General features: G+C 39.8%; 2 protein-coding genes across 4 annotated transcripts in view; both read left to right on the top strand.

Annotated features, from left to right (window-relative positions):
• cntn1a (contactin 1a) overlaps positions 1-8027 on the top strand; it is a 68034-nt gene extending 60007 nt beyond the window's left edge. For all 3 annotated transcript variants that reach the window (XM_017305355.2, XM_008411005.3, XM_081607869.1), the window contains exons 18-24: positions 247-317; positions 1361-1595; positions 2646-2749; positions 3572-3761; positions 3904-4016; positions 4111-4306; positions 5779-8027. In XM_017305355.2, coding sequence (XP_017160844.1) covers positions 247-317; positions 1361-1595; positions 2646-2749; positions 3572-3761; positions 3904-4016; positions 4111-4306; positions 5779-5855 — 986 coding nt within the window. In that variant the 3' untranslated portion in view covers positions 5856-8027. The remainder of the gene's footprint in view (positions 1-246; positions 318-1360; positions 1596-2645; positions 2750-3571; positions 3762-3903; positions 4017-4110; positions 4307-5778) is intronic.
• Positions 8028-10586: 2559 nt separating this feature from the next.
• The window catches only part of LOC103465852 (PDZ domain-containing RING finger protein 4), a 130791-nt gene continuing 117753 nt past the window's right edge, over positions 10587-23624 (top strand). The window contains exons 1-2 of the mRNA XM_081607870.1: positions 10587-11780; positions 11957-12046. Of these exons, the coding sequence (XP_081463996.1) occupies positions 11520-11780; positions 11957-12046 (351 nt within the window). The 5' untranslated portion in view covers positions 10587-11519. The remainder of the gene's footprint in view (positions 11781-11956; positions 12047-23624) is intronic.

Genomic DNA, 23624 nt, shown 5'->3' with positions numbered 1-23624 from the left:
ACCTGCTATGACCTCTTAAAAAAAAAAAAATCTCTAACTGAAGGTGAGCTACGGCTGGCGGGCTTCCTATGAGTAGATTCAGGATTGCGTATGACGCACTAGCAGATATTGATACTGTGTTTGTCGAGGAAATGTGTCTCATTCGTAAATCCAGAGCTAGGTTGCAGGCTGTGTGGGTTTGGCTTTGTTTTTTGTGGATTCGTAGTATGTGGGCTCAAAGTTTTTGCCACTGCTGTCTTATTGTAGTTCCTGTGGTGGCGCCCTCAGATGTCGGCGGGGGCGGCGGGACCAGCAGAGAGCTGACCATCACATGGACGGTAGGTCAGCTGTTTCCAGCCTAGAAATCTCTGTGTAAAGAGCTGACGAAGCATTTTCTGTTCGGTCACTTTGGAATAGCAGCTATGCATTTTACTCAATAGGTACATAACATTCAAGACACTAGTCTCCATATTGTGCTTTTCATGCTTAATATGAAAAAAAAGTTCACAAATTGAAGGCTTAGTAAAACTCAAACTGTGTTCTAGAGACTCTGTTTCATCCAGTTCAGATTCAATCAGTTCCAGCAGAAGAAGTAGCAACTTCAGCTGCAGTGTGTATTTGCATTTGTTTACAATTGCTTAAATCGTGTCTGACTGTTATTTATTTATTTTTTGACTGAAACCCTGCCACAAAAAGAATTAAACCATCTTTAATGCTGACTGAGCGTTGTCAGCCAGATCATCAGATCGATATTCATCAGTCCGGTTCATCAATACAACGGGGCAACTCAAGAATTGCTTCCATTAATAACCTCAAAATAAAAGCACCAAACATATAAAAAAGGGGTTATTCACGTCTGGGGTTCTTAATAGCAGCTTATTTCAACAGATGAAGTCAGAAGCTCCCAACACAGTCTATATTTTACAAGAACTGCCCGACCAATAGTTGTTACACCTCTAGTCATTATTTTTATGTTTTACCATTTGGTAACGGCTTCATGCTTTAGCCTCATCTCCTTCGACTCTGGAAACCTTAATATTTGGCAGAGCTTTATTTATTAAACCACTGAGTCTCATTTTTCTTTTAAGCATGATGAAGGACCTGCATTAGTTGTAGATGTTTCTAAGAGTTCTTTGTTCTGAATTCTGGTAAAAAGAAGAAGTACTGTCACCTTGTAAATCTGAGCTTTAATAGTTGAGTTCAATGCTTCTGATATTAAAAATAGATGGACAGAACACCAAGGGGTCTTACCAGACTTTGAGAAAGCAAAATATAGCATTGTTTTATTTCTTAGTGGTTGTTGCCTGGTTAAATAACATCAAATATTTAATTAAAAAGTCTATATTCCTGATCGTTTCTGTTTTCTTTCTTTTGTGTTCAGCCAGTGCAGCCACAGTACTATTATGGACCTAATTTTGGCTACATTGTGGCCTTTAAACCCCATGAAGAGAAACAGTGGAACAGGGTGGCGGTGCCGGGCCCGGAGGCCAAGAACTATGTTCATAAAGACTCCAACCTCGCTCCGATGACGCAGTTTGAGGTCAAAGTTAAAGCCTACAACAGACAGGGAGAGGGACCCTACAGCTTAACAACCATCATTTACTCCTCTCAGGATGGTAAGGACCGAGTCACGGCTCCCAATGCGACTTGCAGTAAGAGAAAACATGAAAAAGTGATTTCCAAAGCAACGAGTTCAGAAACTGCTTTCTAGCCTGCCAGCTCTATAGAGTGGGACCCTATTAAAGGTGGGGGTTCTCATGTTTGGTGAGGAATTTAAATGCACACTGAAAGTGAAACCCTCCCCCTCCATCTTTCGTTGGAGGTGGATTATAATGATCCCTGCGGCGTGAACGAGAAGGCTGATCATTTGAGCAGGGATGTGAGATGTTTGGATCAAGTTGTTAATTTTCAGTGACAGGAACTTGAGATAACCGCTGGCACTGCAGACATGATAACTTCCTGCCTTCCAGCGCGTAAACATTCCTAGGAAGCGCCGGCCTTTTGAGGAAGTGCATATGACTGTAAAGTCATCCCGACAAAGGGCTTTTTCTCCTGATTATGTGTTCGTATAGGAAAAGTGCTTGTGCTGTATTTTGAGCGGTATCTAAAGTGTTATTGGTTCAATCCCCAGTGGCACCATGGAGCACTTTAGTCCCTACACAGGACTCTTCATAGCATTAGCTAGAAATGATACCAAACTGACTAGAGTTCTTAAACTGAAAGCATCAAGTTTGACAATTGTGATTTATTTCCATTCGGTATTTGTATAGAATTTGAATTAAAGCTACAATGAAGTTTTCTTCTTTCATTCTGATTACTAATCACCAATTAGGTGACACGTAATTCAATTTTATCTATGGGAAAAAAAAAATATTTTCCATCATTAAATATTAAATTCTTTGCATAGAAATGTTTTCATATTGAATTTATGTTGACCATCATGTTTTACTTAGAAAGCAAGGTTTCCTCTTTGAATAAAAATAATAGAAGTTGAACATGAAATGTCTGATTTCAAATTATTTTGGGAACTTTAAATCCCACAGTAGACTCTGAGCTGCTCAAATCTTTTTTTTTTTTCTTTGGACCCTCATTAAGCATTGTTCAACATGACAAGCTTTTCTTTTGTGACTATTACTTTTGACAACGTTTGCATTTTCCCTCTTTAGCTCCATCTGAACCTCCGGCGATTCTTGAAGCGAAAGCAATTTCTGCCACAGCAGCGTCTGTGTCCTGGATGCTTCTGTCAGAGAACAATACTGATGGATACAAGGTCAGTAAAAAAACACACACACAAAAACTCCCATTTTGGTACTGTACATCCCAAATATTATTATTATTATTATTATTATTATTATTATTATTATTATTATTATTATTATTATTAGGTGTAATCTCTACATAAACAGGTGCAACGCTTTTAAATCAAATGGAAAACAAAACGAGAAGCTTAATTCAGCCAGAGTGTGACAGGAATTGATTTTGAGACATTTTGACAAACTGCAGTGCAGTCAGCTATTCTGTGCATTTATGAAAAGAAAGTTTGCTGAAAATTATGATTTGATATTGCCCTGGAACAAACACAAAATCAATAGAGTTAACATTTTAAACTGTTTCAGTCTCATAAGCAATGAGTGCAGAGCTTTCATAACTGTAAACAGTCTGTGTATAGAGATGTGTGAGATCACTAACATTTATGAAACAGTGGTCTCTGTATCATATTTTTTATCAATTATGTTCTTTTAGAGACAGAGGTGGAAACCTTAAAAAGTTGGCAACGATGCAGTTCTTTATTCAATCTTCCTACTATCTGCTAAAAATCTTCAACTCCCTCTTGCTTTTACAGCCTCAACAAACTGTTGAAGATAGTTTCCTTTTAAATAGTTCTACTTTTTCCTGACTTCATTTTAAACCCCTCAGATTCTATAAATGGAAAACAATATCTTTGGGTTTTCTTAATTTAGTTACTTCATCCACATCAAAAAGTGTTTCTAGTGCGATCAGTTAGCATGTAGTATAATGTGTTTCCAATTTAGAAAAAAGATTGCTTTCCCCAACAAATTATTACTGTAACCACTTATCTTTTTTGCCGTAGGTGAACTACTGGAGACCTAATGAAGACGGTGACGGCGGAATGCTCTGGGTCGGAGTGTCGGGGAAGGAAAACCACACCCGGCTGGAGGGTCTGAGGCCCAGCTCTGAGTACATGATTGAGATTCGAGGCTACAACTCTGGGGGATACGGACCACCCAGCAACCGCGTCAAGATCCACACCAAGAAACCCCGTAAGTTTCAACATCGACTCGTGTCATCTCAGTAAACAGATATTTAGATGAGTGTTTATTTGGGTCTAAAGTGTCTAAATAAACACAACGAATGAGGAAGTTCTCTGATTTGACCTGGTGTTGCTCTAATTAACTCAACCAGCTCCGGATCGACCTCCGAAAATATTAGATGCAAAGATAAAAGGCGGGTTTGTGAATGTTGCCTGGGAACCAGTGGTACCGTTTTCTAATGAATCCCTAATAGAAAGCTACAAGGTAAGGAAAAACTTGGTGCGTTCTCATTTCTGGGATCAAAACCCGAAACTTCTCTGTTTGTGATGCTTTTTATTTACATCTGTCGCGCACCCAGGTCCTGTACAAGGACAAAAGCTCATCAATAGGCAAGCTGTACTCAACAACTAAGCGCTCCATTGAGCTTCTTCTGCAAACAGACGGGGAGTATGTGGTGGAAGTCCGGGCGCACACGGAGGGAGGAGACGGCGCTGTGGCTCAAATCAGCGTCCCCCCTGGAAACAGCCAGACCCGCGGTCGCACTCAGAACTACAGTAAGTCCCTGCTGTCGATTAGCGTCCAACACTTACGAGCACTTATTTATATTTTTTGAATTTCCAGAGAACATGTGTTCATGTCCCAAAGATTCAAGTGAAAAAAACAAAAAAAGGGAAATGAGGCTTTCCTTAATTTGATCAGTGAGGTCACTGATGAATTAAATGTATTGATTGAGCGTAATCTCCTTCGGGAAATCTCACGCCGCCTTGACGAAGATTAAGTTTAGCACCAGTGGAATAGAAATAAAGGCTTTAGTCATCAAGTGACATTTTAAATCTGCACTGTTGAGGTAAAACAATGCCACCATTCCATCCGGTCTAGCATCAGCTTGTGAGATTATACTGGGCTTAAAGTCAGCATTAGGTTATCATTAGTCAAAGCCGGTGGGGGGGTTCCCGTGTGGGGGCCAAGTTGAGCTGTCACTTCTGCTTTCATACCTTAGATTGGAGGGATGAGATGGTCTGTGACCAAAGCCTCGTCGGCCTCTTGACTGATCTGCTCGCTGCCTGGGTGACCGGCTGGCAGGCCGCCGAACGGAGGAGAACTTAAGCCTCTGTAATTGATCTTGATGAGAAAAGGAAACCCCTCCTGCGGTTCTCTTCCTTCCTTATCATTCAGACCCAGACTCTACCTGACAGCTTGATTTCACAGACTCTGGAATTTAAGTCGTGACGGATTTCGAATGCGAGGAGCTGACGAAAGCAGAGCTATCTGGGGTCATCTCAGTCCTCTCAGTTTTGTCATTTGAAGAACGTGGTCAGAGAAAGATGAACTCTAAACGTAGCGCTTCTTATGCGATGGCACTCTGTGGCTAAATGCATACGGTAGTTAGCCATTGTTTGGTTGTTATGTGGTTTGCCCACAGTGAAGGTCAGGTCAAAATATGTCCAGAAAATATCTGCTGGTGTGTTTGGACAGCCTTCCAACCATACATCTATTAGGGGCATAGCTGCTTCACACTGCTTGGGTTGTCTCTCAGCAAATTGGACCTTGACCATACACCTCTAGTTGTTTAATCAAGAGAGTTTCTTCATACAGATGTTGCTTCTTGGGTTTACTCGATGCATTTTCGATTGGGTTGATGTCTGGGACTCGAGAGGATCATTCTAAAAGCTTGAAGTTAACCTGCTTTTTCAATTTCATGTGGTTGTGTGATCATTGTGCTGGTGGAACTCCCAGTTTTCTTTAAGTTTCCGCCATCCAATCCAAAATGCCATGCTTAAAACAAAGGGAATCTGTTACTGTGCTTAGGGATAACAACACAAGGCACCTTTATTTAAAATAACAGGGTCAGATGAAGTACAAAATTGCACTCTGAGCACTTTTCAAAATTTGTTTGGTTTTTTTAGATGATTTTGATGCATCAACGGGACATTTAGGTAGCAGATTTTCTTTATTATTATTATTTTCCATCAACTTAGGCATTCAATTCTTCTTTTATTTGCCTCTGTCTGTCCATCTGTTTCAGGTGGAGCAGTCATGTCCTCTTCATCTCTCAGCATCCTCCCAATGCTCCTCGTGGCTCTCCTCCTTCTGAACCTCTGAATGTAGCGCCATCTTTGTCCTCTCAGAGTTGGGATGAAGACTGGCTGTGATTGCTAAAGGTTCGCACACCTGTAAAAGATCCAAGACTCTTTCCACAATATTCTAATCCAGAGTGTCACATTCCAGCTATGAGGAAGTGTTTGTGGAAAATGGAAATGGATTAACAATTGGAAAATGGACAAAGATTTTCCTTATTTATCCACTAAAGGCCTCTCTGAAGGAATCTCAAAGGAGTTCTGTCAACTTAAAATGCCTTACATAAATGATTACTCTTGTCTTTCACAGTGATTTGTTTCAAAAATAGGTCAGGACCAAAATTTTAAGTTCTAGATTTGCGTATGTTGTCTCTTCTGTATTCTTTTCCCCCTTTGTTTCACATCTCAAACCAGACTTTTCTGATGTAAAAATGCTGCGTTTCATTTTCTTACCTCTTTTCAACTGTTTTGTTTTCAGTTCATTTCCTTGCAAAAGGTCAACAACTAGCTGTGAAGGGCAAGTGTATGCATTTATAAAAATTATAAACTGTCTTTTTTTTTTCTCCTCATGTTCAGTTCAGTGACTTTTTTTAATAATCACTGTCTTACAGCGATACAGTCAAAGCAATCTCAACCGCTTGCATTGTGGATTTTATTCAGAGAAAGCACAATTTATTTCATGCAGAATTAATATATTGGATTATTGATATTGTATTGTTAGACTAAATTTACCTTGCTGTATTGATAAAACACAAAGGTTATAGCTTCTGATTTAGAACATAGCATAAACTCTGGTAATCCCAATTCCAAAGAGTGAACATTATTGCTAGGTGGAAGTAAAATAAAGAAAAAATAAAAAAGTTTAGTACGTGCAGTTATCTCCCCAGAAACAGGAAATGTGTTTAAATGTGTAGTTTTAAATGCATATCAACATCCAACACTGATTATTTCCAGCTATACTGGTCCAGCTGTGCAGTGATCTCAGATTTGCCAGAAACGTTGGCTAACATTGAGAAAGATGACTGAGAAAAACTAAAGAAAACTAAACAAAACAAAAATATCTGAACCTTCTTTGATTTGACTGTATCATTAGATCCTCAGTGGTGCCAGCTGGTGCTTTGTAAAGAATGTTAGCACTTCATTTAATGTAAGCAATTTTATTTCATGTCGCTCATCGTCGGCTAATAACGGTAAAAGTGAAACAGTAGCGCACCTCATGCCCTTCTGTAAATGTGCAATGTTTGATAGAACTGTGGCAACTTCATGTTTTCTAACGGGACTCTTGGCTGAGCTTCTGTAACAGGAGTCTTATTTAATGCATTTTTAATTATCTGATATAAGCAAAAGGTAAGCAAAGCCATCTCTATCAGCGGTAAGAGCTCATCCGGAGCTCAGGACGTTGTTTTAAATGCATTAGTTTAGTGTTTTTATTAACATATGATCAGAGTTTTATGGACATTATCACTTGTCTTTTTTATTGTTATATTTGTACGTTTTGACCCGAGTCCGGTTGGTCAAATTTTAAAGTTTATGTCCCTCAAATGGAGGAACAAATGCTGCATTTTGAGTTCCTCTGAATCATTTTGTTGTATGACGGATGCTGGTCATGCTTCTACATTGTGACAGTATCGGTGTCCACCACAAAGTGCTTTTTCCTGGTTTTCTCTTCATGCCACAATTCATTAAAGTAAAAAATAAATAAATAATAAAAAATTGCCAAATGCATGAATGCCTTGAACTTCTACATTTTGGACAGGGCTGTGGCTCCGCATACTACCATGCATGAGATTGGAGACAGCGTACCAACATCGTGGAAACTTCCGAAACTATTGTAAAACACATTCCAATCCCGAGTGGCATCCCTTTACGTCAGAGACCGTAGAGATCTTAGACTAATATGGGCATTAGCTGCTAAGCTTCAATAGACCCGTCATCTCGTCTGAGGCCTGTAGAAGAAGTCATTTAGTCATTTAGAGAAAATGTAAACTGACTAAAGGCATGTCACTCTGCTGACTAACGGTCCTGCAGTCCCCTGCATACTTAATGCTTGGAGTTTTGGTTGCATTATTGGTGGTTCTGGCAGCATGTGTGGCTGTCTGCTGGAAATTAATACTTTGATATGAATGGCATATATGAGGGATGAAATTTAAAGCTCTCATTGACTGGACAAGGAACAATAAAGGTGTAGTTAACTATATTGTGGTGCTGTTGTGTTTTGTGTCTTGTGAATCCAAACATTTTACTTGCATTATGGCATTTTTTAAGTTTACAATTTTAGGGTAAAGAACAATCAGCAGAGAAGCAACTGAAGTAACAGTAAATAACAAAGAGGAATAATGGTGGTCCAGCAGGGAGTGGAAGAGAAAGAGGAGCTTAAATACTAAGGGAGAGGTGAAAATGACAAAGGAACCAGGGGAGCTAATCACAGGTAAGTGGATGCAGCAGGGAGGTGGAGGCAAATGAGGCAGTTGGCTGAGGGTAAGGTGACGAATATACAAAGCAAAGAGTATAAGGAAAAAATGGGAAAGAAACATGAAAAAATAAACGGTAAACAGAAGGAAATACTGTTATAAAGAAACAAATTCAAAGCACAAACAATGTGAAAACAAATTACTTGCATAAAAGACTGAAATGGCAAGGTGTCATGAAGTAAGCAAAAAAGAAAAGATCAAAACAGAAGCACAAATAAATTAAGTCCAAATGGAAGAACAGAACAGAATTACAGTGATGGACCAAAAAAAATTATTGTAAAAGCTGTTGTCAAGGTTTTTTTTAAATTTATTCTAACAAAGTGTTGCTTGCCGTCCATGATGTATGGGGAAAAATGTGTTTGTTGACTTTATGGGAGAGCAGAATTGAGCCATTGGTTTTAAAATGAAAACACGTTGCACTGACTGATGCTGTTTCTACGTGAGAGCAATGACAACGTCAACAAGAAATGTCTGTTATCTGCTGAAGTCATCTTCACTGACTCTCGTAGCTCGAATGAACCAAAGACACGTCTCAACACGTCTTTGGATGTTTAGAAACATCTTTTTAGAACTTCAGGTTCTTTTATCATTACACCTCTCTGATGCCGATAGCTTCAAACCAAAGATGCTGGGAATGATCAGGCAACTAAATGAAATTGATGAATACATAGCTTCAATTTAAACAAAATGACCTATTTTCATTTCCGTCCAGAGATTTACTAAGTAAAGAAAATGCATGCAATTCATAAAGTGCATTCAATTATAGTTTGAACCAGGTAAACTGTTATACATCATTTATACAACTAAATTAAACACATAAAAGTAGAACTTAAGCAAAAACCAATAGACAAGATAAATAAAATGAAGCGTAAAATGGGGTCCGTTTACAAATTGACTTTCAAAGAAAACTGAATGCACTCGAAAAGAAAAGTGGTTAAATTAAAATATTTGATAAAAGTTCCAGACTTTTTTATTCATTTTAACAAGGTTTCATTTGAAGGTTATCAAAGGTTTAGCAAAGTGTAGCATTTTAAAGTGCTTTCCATTACATATGAGAATAGCTCCAATTTTTCATTATGAACCAGCTGAGGAGTTTTGCCTCTTATTAGGTATCATAAAAGACAAATATAAAAGGCAAATAGTTAACACTTTTCTTTGTAAATTAAGTTAAAACACATCAATCTGATTTATATCTACAGGTCATTGAGGCCGTTGTTGTTATTCAGTGAGATAGCTCGCAAATTGAACAAAACAAGGGCAGGACAATTTTTTCAGTGCTATTATTTTGAAGCTTATCAGTACAAACATGTGGCCTTTGTGATAAGAATGATACCCAGTGGTTGCTTGTAATGTTTTTTTTTTTTTCCTCTGAAACAAGCAATGCACAACCCCAAAACCCTAGAAGTAAAAGTCAGCATGCTCTTTGACTAATCAGTTTCTGTGAAGTTAAACAGCAACTTTCTTTTTGCAAGAGTGACTGTGTTGCAAGAAATGTCTCAGACCTTCTAGCACACCTATATTGTGGAACTGTGCCTCAGTAGATCATATTATACATTAAAAAAAAAACACACACACACACCTGTTCTCTGATGACACAGCACTCACTCTGAACTGGTGCGCAGAGCAGACCATAACCAGGCTGTTTGAAGTGGGACCTGATATCTGAGAATCTGTCATGCCGCTCAATCAGATTAACCGGGTTGGGTATTTAGCTACTGAGGAGCCCCATTGAGACACGCTTCATGTGTGCAGAACAACAGTTGTTTAAGAAGCAAGGCAAATATCTGGCAACAATGTCAATTTTATGAAGGCTTAAAATACTCTTACAAAGGTTAAAGGGTTTGTATTTGTAACGTTTGATTTTGCCAGAGAGAGAGAGGGCGACCTCTGGTGGAAAAGATGTGTAATAAACATCAAATTCCCCAAACAAACTTGTTTAAGTTATTTAAAAAAAGAACTCTTTTTTAGAAGTAGTGATCTGTTGATCTGAAGAAAATCAGTTTCCTTTTCTTTTCTTTTTTTTTATTTAGATAACACTCTATGAACTCCTTTTCTTTGTCATGTGGTGGTGGGAGGCCAGGGAGTCAAATTCACTTTACTTTTATACATCTGACATACTTGTCCTCAACCAACATATGTGGACATTTCAAATTTTCACACAGACACATGAAAATTACATGTAAAGACTGTCCATGTTTTGTTTGTGTACAAACAAAATTGAAAAGAAAACAAAAAAGATTTTGGTTGGTTAATTTGAAATTTTGTTTGCTCATTTTCTAATCTGGGCCTATTTCATAAAGTAGGTCCAGACGTACATTTGAATATAAATAGTTGAAAAAGTTATGATGTAAAGCCTTTTGAGAGAAACATACAATTAAATTCTTCATTTGGAGATAAGATTAGGCATTTTAATGGAAAAAAAAAAAATATATGAAAAAACACCTTAATAAAACACAGGAAGTCAGAGCAAAGCAAAACAGGAACTGGGCACAGGCAATGGGAGAATCCAACAAGGGGTGAGTGAAGGAGAGGAGGTCAAGTACCGAGAGAGAAAAATCTGGGAAAATAGACCGGACTGATTGGCTAACAGGTTGCAGGTGTGAGAAAAGAGAGAGAGACGAGGAGAGAGAGAGCAAGAGAGAGAGAGAGAGAGAGAGTGGGCGAGGGAAAATACACCAACAGGAGAACAGGAAAATTAAACAAACCGCATCAAAAAACAACTAGGCACAAGGAATAATTAAACATTTCAAACTAAGAAAGGACTGAACTAAAATAAAGCAGAAACAAGGAATAAGAGACTACAGAGCAAAATACAACTACAAACAAACCCAAGAAGAAAAAAACGAAACAAAAACAAATAACCCAGCATCCTGACAGTCACAGCATAGACGTCATTCCTCCTCCCCACTCCGACGGACGCACCGGCGAAACGTAAACTGCGCAGAACATTCAAACTTTGTTTTTGTTTTCTCACTGCTCCGACTAGTTTGAGAATTTAAAATGTAAAATTCCTCTTTAATAAATATCCGTACCCGAACGCCACAGTTTCTTTCGCAAACTGTGTGCGTGACCCGACGCAGCGAGCGAAACCTTTAGACTCCGACGCTCGGTGGAGACGCAGAGTACTAAAAAAAAAAACAAAAAAAAAACCGCGTCACCGTGCTCGGAGTGTTTGTCAGAAGAGACGCCGACTTCTTCTGCTGCTGACCGGTCACAGCATGGACACCACGGAGGAGGAACGCTGCTGCGTGGAGTCGCTCCGGGCAGTGAAACGTGCTTTGGAGGAGAGGGGCGCAGGTCTGGAGCAGGCATCCCGGATGGCGCGGCTCAGGTGGAACCGGAGGGAGCAGCTCCTGGTGGCTCAGGTGGCGACGCTGCAGAACGAAGCTCAGCTCGCCGCCTTCACGTATCAGCAGAGATTGAAGCGATACTTGCTGCACATCAGCAGCATCGCGGAACAGATCGCTGGATACTGTAAGGTAGGAGGCTCCATCCATGATCCATCCTGATCCATTTTCTTTACACCCTGGTCCCTTAGTGCGGTCGGGAGGGTTGCTGGTGCCTATCTCCAGCTATTGATAAAACTTTTTTTTAAATGATTATTGTTTGCATACAAAGCAAAACTAAACAGGTGTCTGTTTGTTGCTTGAATCAGAGTGATTCCAGTACAGCCGCTGACATGCAGACACACACGTCAGACCATTCAACGACAGGAAAGCTGCAGAAAACTGTTGAGGAGCGTCAGGTAAGGAAACTTTTTTTTTCTTTTTTCACTCTTGTGAAGATTTAGCCCAAGCTGCTGAATGCAACCTAGAACTTTTTTTTTAGATATCTTCTGAGTCATTGCTGGTACTGCATGCAGTTAGAGACAAAAATGTTTGCAGACTCATCGTGCAGCTTGATGTTGCTTCCTCCTTCTCTGTTTCACATACAGCTCACTTGTTTTCCTCTGTATGTTGACTCTGTTATCCCAGTCTGAGGGTTTCCAGTGTATAGGGGGTTGTGAATACCAAACTGTTTCTTCATTGCACAACCTAGTTCATTGGCAGAAAAGCTGTCGGTATAAGATATTGTCTTACTAAAACTGTTGGCTCTGTTTAAAGAACTTCAGCTTAATCCATTTGACCCGAGAGTTCTCTGCCACTCTCCCAGTGGTCTGGCACTGAATGTTTTGGCATTAGAACGCAATGTCACAATTAATCAATGACTGCAGAGTGATATGCTTTAGAAGTTTAGTGCTGTTAGTTCTTTCAGAAACAAAGCAGACTGAAATTTGGCTTCTCAAAAAAATAAGTACTACTGAGAAAACTTATTACAGAAACCTGTCACATCCGTGTTACAGCCTTCAATATAACAGGGGTGTATGGTGACTTTAAAGGTGTTTAGGATACATTAGGAAGGTACAAAAAGGTCAAATGTGTTTGAAAATTCGTTATCCGAGCATATTTATGGAAAGTCAAGTGGAAGAAAAATTTGTCTTAAGTTCTGTGACTGAAATTTGTATTTATTGAGGTCCACATACAGTATATGGAAAAACTGATATCAGTTGATTACTTGGGGTGGCTATATTAATAGTTAACATGTAGTTTGGTGCTTTACAGATGCAGCTTACCAAATGTGCTGTCTTTACAGTTATACAAGTGACTGATGTCACATAAGGATCCATATGTGCAGAGCAGAAGAAACATAGTAAAAATATTACATTTTAAGTAAAAAAAGATTTAAAACTGTTGATGATATAATATTCTAAGATAATATTGTGGACATCTTCATATTTTAGGCTTGAGAACAAAATAGTCGCTCTCAATGATGACATTTTGTTTGTTCTTTTGGTTTTGAAAACGTGTTTCCTAACTCCATTGTGAACTTTTTTTGTGGTTACCTAAAACCCCTCTACTTTTGCCATGCAATTAAAAGGTGGGACAGATGTAATTGCTGTGATTTTTGGTTGTTACAGAAATGTATTAAGCCTCCCACTCTGGTAGCCAAATCTAATATTAGCTCCAACTTTAGAAAGCCTAAAGGTTTCCATTATTATTCTCTGGCTAGGATCGGTGTTATGTTTGGGCTGCTGTCGAGGGTGGATAAGTTTAATTGTGGTAATGCTCACTTAAAGTGTTCCACTAATTACCTACAGCAGGCTGTGAGTGCAACTGGCTCACTTTTGATTAATGTGGAAAACCGCTCTCTTTCCTGCCAAACGTGGGCATTAAAAGCCGCTATCTATTTTCAGCATTCCTGCTACTCAACTGTAAACTCTTCTCTAATGCATCTTTAATGGCTTTGTCACTGTCTTCTGCTTTCCAGATTGACTTTCCAGTTCTTAGGAAAGCTGTCTTGGAGAAAATAAAACATAGTTGCAATGTTTGCTGGAGAAGTTATTAGCCTGGACAACAGAAATGAATTACTTGTCAAGATCCCCAAGACAGTTATGGATTATCAGAGTTGTGCCCAACCATTGAGAGGGTGGCAGATACACCCTGGTCCACCATACTGCAGCACACAGACAGCATGCTAATGAGTAATCACATGGCTGTATGTTAATGTATGGTTGTGTGTTATTGATCACAGATCTGTACATATCTGATTCCATATTTTGTTTCGTTTTCAGTTTTTGTGCTTGTTGAAAGCAATTTGTTTTAATAAAAGCTACCGTATTTTTCGGACTATAAGCCGCTACTTTTTCCCTGCGCTTTGAACCAAGCGGCTTGTAACCCGATGCGGCTTTTCAGTGGATTTTTCTTCAACCACCAGGGGGCTCTTTAGCAAGAAGTGAATCACTGGAAATCAATATTGGAAATCAAAGAAGAAAGTGCTGATTTTCATTTAGAACAAGCACATGCTAGCAGCAGGCATGACAGAGAAATGTTTTCAAACACATACCCCCTCATGATGGAAACAACAGGAAGAAGTTCATATGATGCAGCTTTTAAGTTGAGGCGTATCGATCTGCCCGTACAGGAGGAAAATAGAGCCGCTGCACATAAACTCAGCCTGAACTAATCTATGGTTCGGCATTAGAGACTGAGTGCTGCGTCCTTAATAGCAGATTTATTAGGGACACAGCAAAACTGAGCGGCGGAGATACCAGCAGCTTATAGGCCGGTGCGGCTTATATGTACGTTCCTAATTTATTTTATTTTTTAACTTTGCAGCTTATAGTGAGGTGCGCTCTATAGTCTGGAAAATACGGTAATTATACTTTTAAAAAGTTCTTTCATAGGTTCTTGGAATTCTGTTTTCCTCCCATCTTCCACCTCCTAAAAAACATTTATATTTTCAAATGTGTAGTTGTTTTAAGCGTGTGAATGGGGTGTTTAATGCCATTTGCCTTTATAGTGACCCTGTAATTAACGCTTTTCTAGCCTTTTTTTTTTTTTAGAGTCCACCTGTCCTACCTGATACCAGCTGTTTATTATTCTACACCTATTCCATACTGTAAACGCATAAATGTTAATATCTAAAGGTAAAAATGCATTAAAACCCATAAACATGTCCTTTTAACCAGCAATCCTAACAATTTCCTGGTAAAATTGAATCAAACCCGGGTAAGTGGGAGACAAGTCTGAACTGGAGAACAATTTGTTTTGAATTACTAGCTTCCTTCCCTCCTACCTTCAAGAACTTTAGCCAAGTCATAGGTGTAAGGTTTTTACACAATCACTTTGTCAGATATTTTACAAAATGGTATCATACTGTAATTAGTACATTGTAGTAAAGTTATTAAAAAACAAAAGTTTTTACCTGTGTTATGACACTTCTGTGTTTTTTACTTTTGACTAGTGGTTTTCCTCCATGCTCAGTCAAGACATTGGGCTGTAAGGAAAAAATTCAAGCAACCAGTAAATCTGTGTAAATTGCTCTCTTCGTATTTATTTTTCTTGAACGTTCCAATTATTCATGAGCTATGATGGCAATAAATGCCGTCATCAAAGGTTGCTTAGCGTTTCCATCTGAAACAAGGAGGGTAAACTGTGGAGAGCGGGCTGACATTAAGACCAACCCAGTGTGAGTGTGTGTATTTTTCCATGTGCCTCAGAGATGCACTGACCTAGATGCCAGTGATTGCGCGACAGAATTTGCAGAAGCTGTGTCAGGTCGACGGTTCTGCCGTGCTGAAAAGGGATAATGGCAGTAAGACGCAGCGCTGCATCGGCAACGAGATTATTCAGCCCTGTAAAAAAAAACAAAAAAACACACCGCCCTTCGCTTGCCATGCAACCGGCCCATATGCTTGTTTAAAACCAGATCCATACACAAATGAAACCACAGATGAGGTAGAGCTGTTCCACGGCTCCACTTGTCCGCAGCCAAAACCACATTCTTTCCGTGGAGCTCAAAGGTTTGGAAACTAACAAAGTGGTCATGTAATTCAGAGACGGCTCCTATTATTCTTTACTTCTAAGGTTGAGGACAGTAGGGAGAAATATGTGCTCACTGAGACCTCTTGCATGATTGGAACGAAAAAGAGTGAGAGTACTCGCATCTCGGGTTTGATCAAATTCTGATCCGGCGAAATGGCCGAGATGAAAGCAGTTCAGTTAGCCTCCATAACAAAACAAAAGAATAAGGGTCTGATTCACTACAGGAATGCGCAGTTTTTTTCCAGGCTTGTGCATCCCTAAAATCACAAAGCCCTGAGAAAGAGACTTTGGTCTTTGCTTCAATGTTTTCTGCTCCTTGTACATGAAGTGGGACCATAGCTGTGACTGTAAACAGAGCAGGTCATGTACTTTCATCTGTTGTGTATCTGAGCATGTTTATAACTCAATATTAAGGAGAAGATAACAGATTTAACTTGTCTTCTGCCAAACACATGAAAACATTCGTGGTCAGGAGTTGTGACTTGGTCAGGTGAGGGAAGTACCTGTAACTTCCTGACACCCATAGAAGAAAAAAATAAACAAAAAAACGTAAGTGAGGTCTTTTCAATAAACACGACGACAACTTCATTTGACAGTTTAGCACATCTTTTTATTGCATGTCTCTGTGTGTAAGCCGTTACTTTGTACTCAGGTTTCCTAAAGCATTTTGTTGGCATTAAAAGAGAATGCCGGCACTAAAGAAGGGGCAATAAAACTTTAATTTTAGATTTCAGATGTATGAAACAAGCCATTAAAGAAAAATATGTATTGCGACTCTTGCAGCCGAGGTGGTGACACGGGGTTTGTGAGTTCTGTTTGCCTCGGCCCCCTGGAGGTGTTTTCTGTACCTGTTCTGCTCTGTTTGGAGTGCCACTTACCCAGAATTTACACCATGTAAACTGTTTGTCTTTTGCCTGCAAGAGAGGGACCGCCCTGCTCACCATTTCCTTTTTCCTCTCCAGTTTGACTGCCTCGCACACTCACACCGAGTTACTAAAACAAACTTCTGCTTGCAATAATTTAGAATTAGCAGTTAAGGAAATCTTAAGCCCTCTGATTATTCCGTGTGACTGTCGTATGCTTTGTTTAATGTCTGATTCTCATCTTACGGTCTATGAATAGATTTTTTTATTTTTTTTAAATAATGGAACCTGTAATGTTTTATTAGGTGTTGGTTGGGCGAACGAGGTGGTTTTTCCAGAGCTGTGAGGCGGATGCTGGGATTTGGATGTTTCACCTTCTACGGCTATGGAATCGGACCAAACCAAAGAGCAGTAAAGGCAGTTTGTTTATGGCCCTGTATGTGCGTTTCGATATGTCGCTGCAGGCATGATTTTTGAGAAGGAAAACGTTTCACTAAAGACCACCATGCTTGTAAGAATGAAATGTACCCAGAGTAAGCCTTTCTCCGTAGGAAAGCTGCTTTATAAATGTACCTCGGTTTCATCCACGGGATGCTATGAACACATCAATCATACTGCTTCCTTGTGTGACTGCATGGGAAGATCAAAACATATCAGCTCCATCCTACAGATGTGAATTATTGTGTATTAATAATGGGCAGGAGAGGTCTGGACTAGAACTGCAAGGTTCTCTACCAACTTCTTTCCTCAGGTTGTTGGAGCCCTTGACCTTCTCACAAACATGCACATCCTGTTGCCTTCACATCCACAGATACACACACCTCTAGGCACACTCGCACCTTGGACTGACTGAATAATCTAAATGTGTGAATTCTTGTGCTGCTGCTTGCTAATTTACTTGTTCTCAGGCTCGTTCATGGTCCTGGACTGTTACCGTCTGTCATGCCTGTCTTGCAAATTGCTTGTTTTTACTGGCAGAAGTGAGGCTGACATACAATCGGTGCCGTTTGGCCCACTGTCAATCAGAACTGACAGACACTCAGTAGATTTTAGCTTGACAGAAGTTAAGGAATCTTTTGTTTCTATAAAACAAAACTACAGTCATGACCAAAAATGTATTTGTATATTTGAGGGGGTGGCTGACAAGATGCATACTTTATTTTTTCTTTAATAAAAGACAGAAAAGGTGTGGAAATTTTTTCTTTAATAAAAGACAGAAAAGGTGTGGAAAAGGTGTGGAAATTTGAAGTTTAACCATAAAACGAACAATGAAAATAATGGGCATAGAGCTGGAGAGAAGGATGTCCGATTTGGAAATCTCGGGGTCTCATCCATATTTTTGGCAGATGATCTGGTTCTTCTGGTAATGACCTTCAGTCTGTACTGAATCAGTGCGTAGAAAGGATTAGTTGTACCTTTGGTTGGAAACTATGGTTTTCAACCTAAAAAAGGGACTGTTCAGTGCCACAAGTAGAGAAGTTCAATTATCTGTGTTTGTTGTTCACTAATGAAGATGGTGTAGAGTTGGAGATGGATAGCTGGTTTGGGGTTTTATGGTCAGTCATTGTCTGTTGTAGTGAAGTCACAGCTGAACCAAAAACCAAAAGGTCTCAACTTCTTCGCTCCAACCTTCAAGCCTCACTTAAGGGCATGAGGTAAAGGTCATGACCAAAAGAAAAGATCCTGGATACACGCAGCTAAACTTAGTGTCTCGATTCAGAGATTGTGAGCTAAGTTGGTTCAGGCATCTTTGGAGATTTGGCGTCCCAATGCGAGGAGGGGCCCAGACCAGTCTCAAAAATCACCAAGGGGATGATGTATCAGTTCAGAATGAGTCAGAGAGTTTCGATACGGAAAGAGACGTTTGAGTTTTCCTTTTGAACCAAGCAACCTAAAGTCAGATAAATGGAAAACAATGTTTCATCCACAAAACTTTTAAGCTACGCATGCAAAGCCAATATCTCCTGCTGTGTCATATGTGAACCACAGCACCACAAATATCACTGTCATTTTTGAAACCTGGATAATTTTTAAAATTGCTGGAAATGCTTTTGTGCAAAGATATACATTTCTCATGCCATCATAAAAGCTTGTGCCAATAATATGAAGGATACAATATATTTTGCCTACCAAAAGTTGGAAAAGGATTAAAGTTGACCCACACAAAAACCATAAGGGTTAAAATCCTTTTGACAGTGTACCGCTAGCGCCTACCGTCTTTCAACAGCCGGCATCTGGAAAAGACACACAAGTCAATAGGCTTTAAATCAGGAGACTGAAAAGAAACTGATGAAATTTCCAGGTGACCTGCTGGTACGCTGATCGGTGCTTCCTTGTGGTCAGGAATGTGAACAAACAGAACTGCCGTGCTTCATGTTCTGACACACTAGTATGTAGCCGGCACAGCAGAAAACACTGCTTACATCTGGATTCGAAACCACCGATGTCACGTAAAACCTGCCTATGCAGCAGAGCACTCATGCCATCAAACAGTGGAGGACGTGGCTTGAGTTTGTGGAAAACCCAAGTTGATTCGCCCCCTCTGTTCCCAGCTTTACTAACAGTAGGAGTTTTGGTTAGTCACTAACCTGATACCTTTGGAGCTCACTCACACCTACTGATCTCCCAGAGCTGGGTAAACATGTGGCCTAACGTGCAGCTGGCTGTTGCAAAGAAATTACGGTTAGGGGCTTGAGTCAGCGTGTTCACATGAGAGCGCAGCCAGCTGTTTGTGTACATAACGTGACATAAACACCACAGTGGTCACTTTATCAAAACCGAACGTGCAAGTTGTGGTTGGACCTACCGTGAGGGGTGTTGTGTAGGCGACTGTCCTCCTTGACTGAGTCATTTACATTGCGGTGTCGTGATGTTGTTAAAACGATTTGATTGTTGTTGTTGGTTATCTCGGGATGTTCTGTTTAGTTTGAGAAATGAGTGCAAATGGCCCATACTGGGTTTCTTCAACGTAGGCCGTCACTTTGTTGTTAAAATGTCTGCTGAACGCCGCTGAGCTAACGTGCATTGTCGGTTAACAAAACTGAAGTGACATCAGACTCAAAGACACTTAACAGGAAATCAGTCGTTTCCATTCACGCACACGTTCACACGCTGATCATGGCAAGCTACCGGATGGTAGCCACAGCTGCACTGGGGCAGCCTGACAAATATCAAAGAATGGAGGAAAGAAAAATGTCCAGGCTTCACAGCAGCAGGGTGAATATATCAGACAAAACCCCAGTGTTACGCCTAACCTTTTAGTGGCGATCCATCAGGCATTCTCAGCTGCAAAATGAATGAATGCTACCTCTGCTTTTGTCAGCAGGAGGATTAGGATTTAATTACACCTGGGCAAGAGACTGCCATACAGTCTGAGAAAGGACTATACAATGGGAGACTGGATCAGCACATTTGTGAGGTGTTGAGGAGCAGGATATAAGCCTGTGTAATATGCCAGGTGTGCTCAGAGTATTAGCAGATGCTGGCAGAGTCTGTGGTGAAGATGTAGGATCAAAACAAACATGCCTCTTTGGTTTCCTGCTCTCATTCCACTTCATCGGTAAAAATGAAGGAAGGAAAAGCAGGCAGCACAGGCATAAGGTCAAACAACCAGAGGTGGGTAGTAACTAGTTGCATTTACTTGAGTAAATTTTCAGACAAATTTTTTTTACATAAGCTTTGTTGTCTTCTGAATCTTCTGGGATATTTGGAGGTCAAAAAGTAAACACCTCTACATTGGCAGTGAATACTTCAGCCATCAACTCTTTAATATATCTCTAAATCAGAAGTTTTTTTTATTATTAGCTAAATAGCTTTAGAGAAAAAAATAAGGACAAACATTTCTGATCATAAACAAAACTGACTTGGCCACTCAGTCAGTTTTGTTTATGATCAGAAATGTTTGTCCTTATTTTTTCAATAGAAACAGCTAAAAAAAAATTGGAACATTTGTTGACTAGTATTTTAATCAAGAAGCAACTTTTAAAGACGGGTATCTCACTCCACAGGGTTATCCCTGCCTTTATACTTCATCTACAACACTTACTAACCATGTGAAAGTGCAACATGTTGTTTCGCCGTCTTTCACCCGTCACATACGTCAATGTTTCTCCGCCTCATTTCCTGCTAATTGATCTCCATCATGTTCTCCATCAGGCTCGGAACAGCCTGCACGTTTGTTTGGATAGCCATCGCCGAAAACGAGCCAGATGTGTTGGCCCACAGTGCGAGTGTAGAGTCGGCACGCTGAGGTCACGGCACCGGGTGCTGGCAGCAGACTTTCGTCTGCCTGTGCTGTAAAAGAGCTGCAACAAAATGCTGATCTGGTTCAACTCAGTTTCAGGTTTACATTTGCTGTAGCTTCCCCACAAGTACAGTAAATTATGAAGATATTCAAAAATTGTGAAAAATTCAAAGCATTTGAATTCATTTAGTTTTTCCTTTTTAGTCATTTAAGCATACACATTCTTAAATGATTCATTCTTTATAACTCTTTATAGTTTTTTAACTAGTTGTGTAGCTACACAACTTCAGCTATGTATTTTGTTTAAACCTTTTCCATCATCGAATTAAACGTGACATTATGTTATTCTTCCTAATGACTTGTACTTGTTAAACGTTATAAACATCAACACTCATTTCATTTGTCTATCAAAACTTGACTCTGAAGTCTTTGTTACCTCAACACCAGTTACGGAGTGAGAACTGGTTCTGAGACACAGCACAGCTTATTATTTACTAAGCCCACACTGACGGTTTTCTACTTTATTTAAATAGTTTAAAGTTCAAATCGGTGTACTAAGTTACTAATTCTAATGTTTAACTAATTCTTTTTAGTAAAACATTTATACTTCATTCTTTGTTTTCTGGGGGTTATTCATTTCATTACGTCTTGAAAAAAATCCAATGTGAACAATTGCCCACAGAAGAGACCTAATTTTAAAATGGTCCATTTGGGTGTACTTTGTGCTTAGCATAAATCCAGTAGTTTGAGAATATCAGTGAAAAAACAAAATCACTAACACCAAGGAACACAGCAGAAGGGTCAGGGAGAACGTTGTGAAATATTTGTATAATTTTATCCAAATAGACATTTCAAAGACATTTTCAATATCAATCGATGTCTTGTAAATACTTAGAAGTAGTCAGCATGTTAAACTCCACCGGAAGGGACATGCGACACCGGTTTCTGACCAGCAGATGGCGATGAAGACACATACTTATCAGGTGTCTACTATGTGCTTCTGTGTACTGATCTGGTTGGGTTCTGAATATTTTAGTAACTGATAATAATTGTAATGGATGACGCTGCTTCATGTTGGATTTATTTCTGGCTGTGACAGCTGCAAGTATCCAACTCTCTTTCTTTCTTTTTTTTGCACATACAAGTCGCTTAGGAATGAAATCAATTTTGTTTTAGGATTTGGATTAACTGAGAAACACTATATAAAAGAAAATGTATCAAGTACTTAAATACTAAATATGTTTCAATGTGTCTCTGAAAGTGTATTTGAATGATTTTATATATATTTATCTACAAAAATATGCATAAATATACACAAATTGATGCTTAGTTTTTTTTTTTTCCTGCTGCTTTGAAAAGTGGCAACACGTTACTTCTGGAGATGCAGCTTCACCTACTATGAGTCTGTTGTGCATTTGTATGAACTCCAATCAAACGGCACTCGCACCATACTGCCATGCACCATCTCTGTTTTTGCATCTGTATGACAAAGCTAAACATAAAGAAGCCATGCTGGTGCTGCTGCCATGTTGTGTAGTGTTGAGAATTGATGGAAACACTTTGCAGTGTTGATTTTTACTTCCTCGACAACTTCCTGCGGCCACACCAACCCGCAGGGAGAGCCAAGACAAACTCACCATTAGCCTGCACCACTTCTTGATTAAGTTTCAATGGACTCTAGTTGGTTTCCTCCGGTTGGCCTCCTAATGAATGCCAGGGATGATTTGGCCAAGATTGTCTTCCCTCATCACTGCAAATGACCGCTGAATGCTGCGGCGCTACAAAATCAATAGCCTTGGACCAGCAAAGCCTCAAACACTCCTGTGGATTACTGATGAGAGTGATTTGAAGTGTTTGGCTGGGAGTGTGTTTGAGCTGTGTGGGTGAGAATGGGAGACAGAGCAAGTTTTTTTTTTTTTTTTTCTTGTCAGTGTGCAACAAAAGCGGGTGAGGAAATAATGTGGACAAAAATCAGAAAAAAGGGTTTGATTTTGATTACATTGAAGATTTTTGGTCAGTTTTTGCCTCTGAATAGACAGTGTGATTCATCAATTTAGTAACTGCTGGAGTTTTTTTCTTCTTCCATTTTCACCCTGTTTGCCTGTTTCTGCTTTGCAAAGCTGCATTATTTCAAGGGTCTTTACATCTTCTCCATTCGTGTGTTTGTACACAACGAACAGCCCATAAATCAGCGCCGCATTTGCACTCCGCATAATGCAGCTCATGTTTCAATGAGGAAATGTGGGTGATCTTATGAATAATACAAGCTGCTTGGTCTTTGATGCCAGTGCAGATAGTAATAAAGCCGGTTTTTGTCAGTGTGGGCCAATCATTTTGAGCCAGAGAACCTGGTGCATTAGCTGTGGAAGGGCGATGATAAATCAGGTGATCACAGAGAGGATTGCTTGGCACAGGGGGGCCCTGCTGGAGGCCTCCCAGAGCTCTGGCAGAAGGTGAGGCGAGGCAGGCAGAATGCCCTCCTTACCCCGTGTACCGCAGGTCTCCAGGGTTGCTTTTAATAGCTACAAATGGGTGGCAATAACAACTAGTTGTATTTCACATTCTGCCCGATAGTTACGGCTTCCTGTAGCTTTTACGACAAGGAGATGTCAGGTTCTGGCCATAATTGGCTCTTCTATGTGGATTTTATGAGTCTGTTTACTCTGCCTGTACTTGTATCTGGGTATGCTGCTGTCCTAAGAGTCCCCTGGGCTGGCTACTGGATATACTTTCAGCTTATCACTGTGTAGGGACAGGATGCCTAATGATCACATATTGATTGATGCTTCTACAAAGTCAGGCATGTTTTTTTTTGTTTTTGTTTGTTTGTTTTTTATCTAGCCATCATTGTTC

Source organism: Poecilia reticulata, chromosome 6 (assembly GCF_904066995.2).
Source record: "Poecilia reticulata chromosome 6, P_reticulata-male-v2, whole genome shotgun sequence".
NCBI lineage: Eukaryota > Metazoa > Chordata > Actinopteri > Cyprinodontiformes > Poeciliidae > Poecilia > Poecilia reticulata.
Note: the sequence above shows the minus strand (reverse complement) of the source record. Positions and strands in the feature narration are given on the sequence as shown.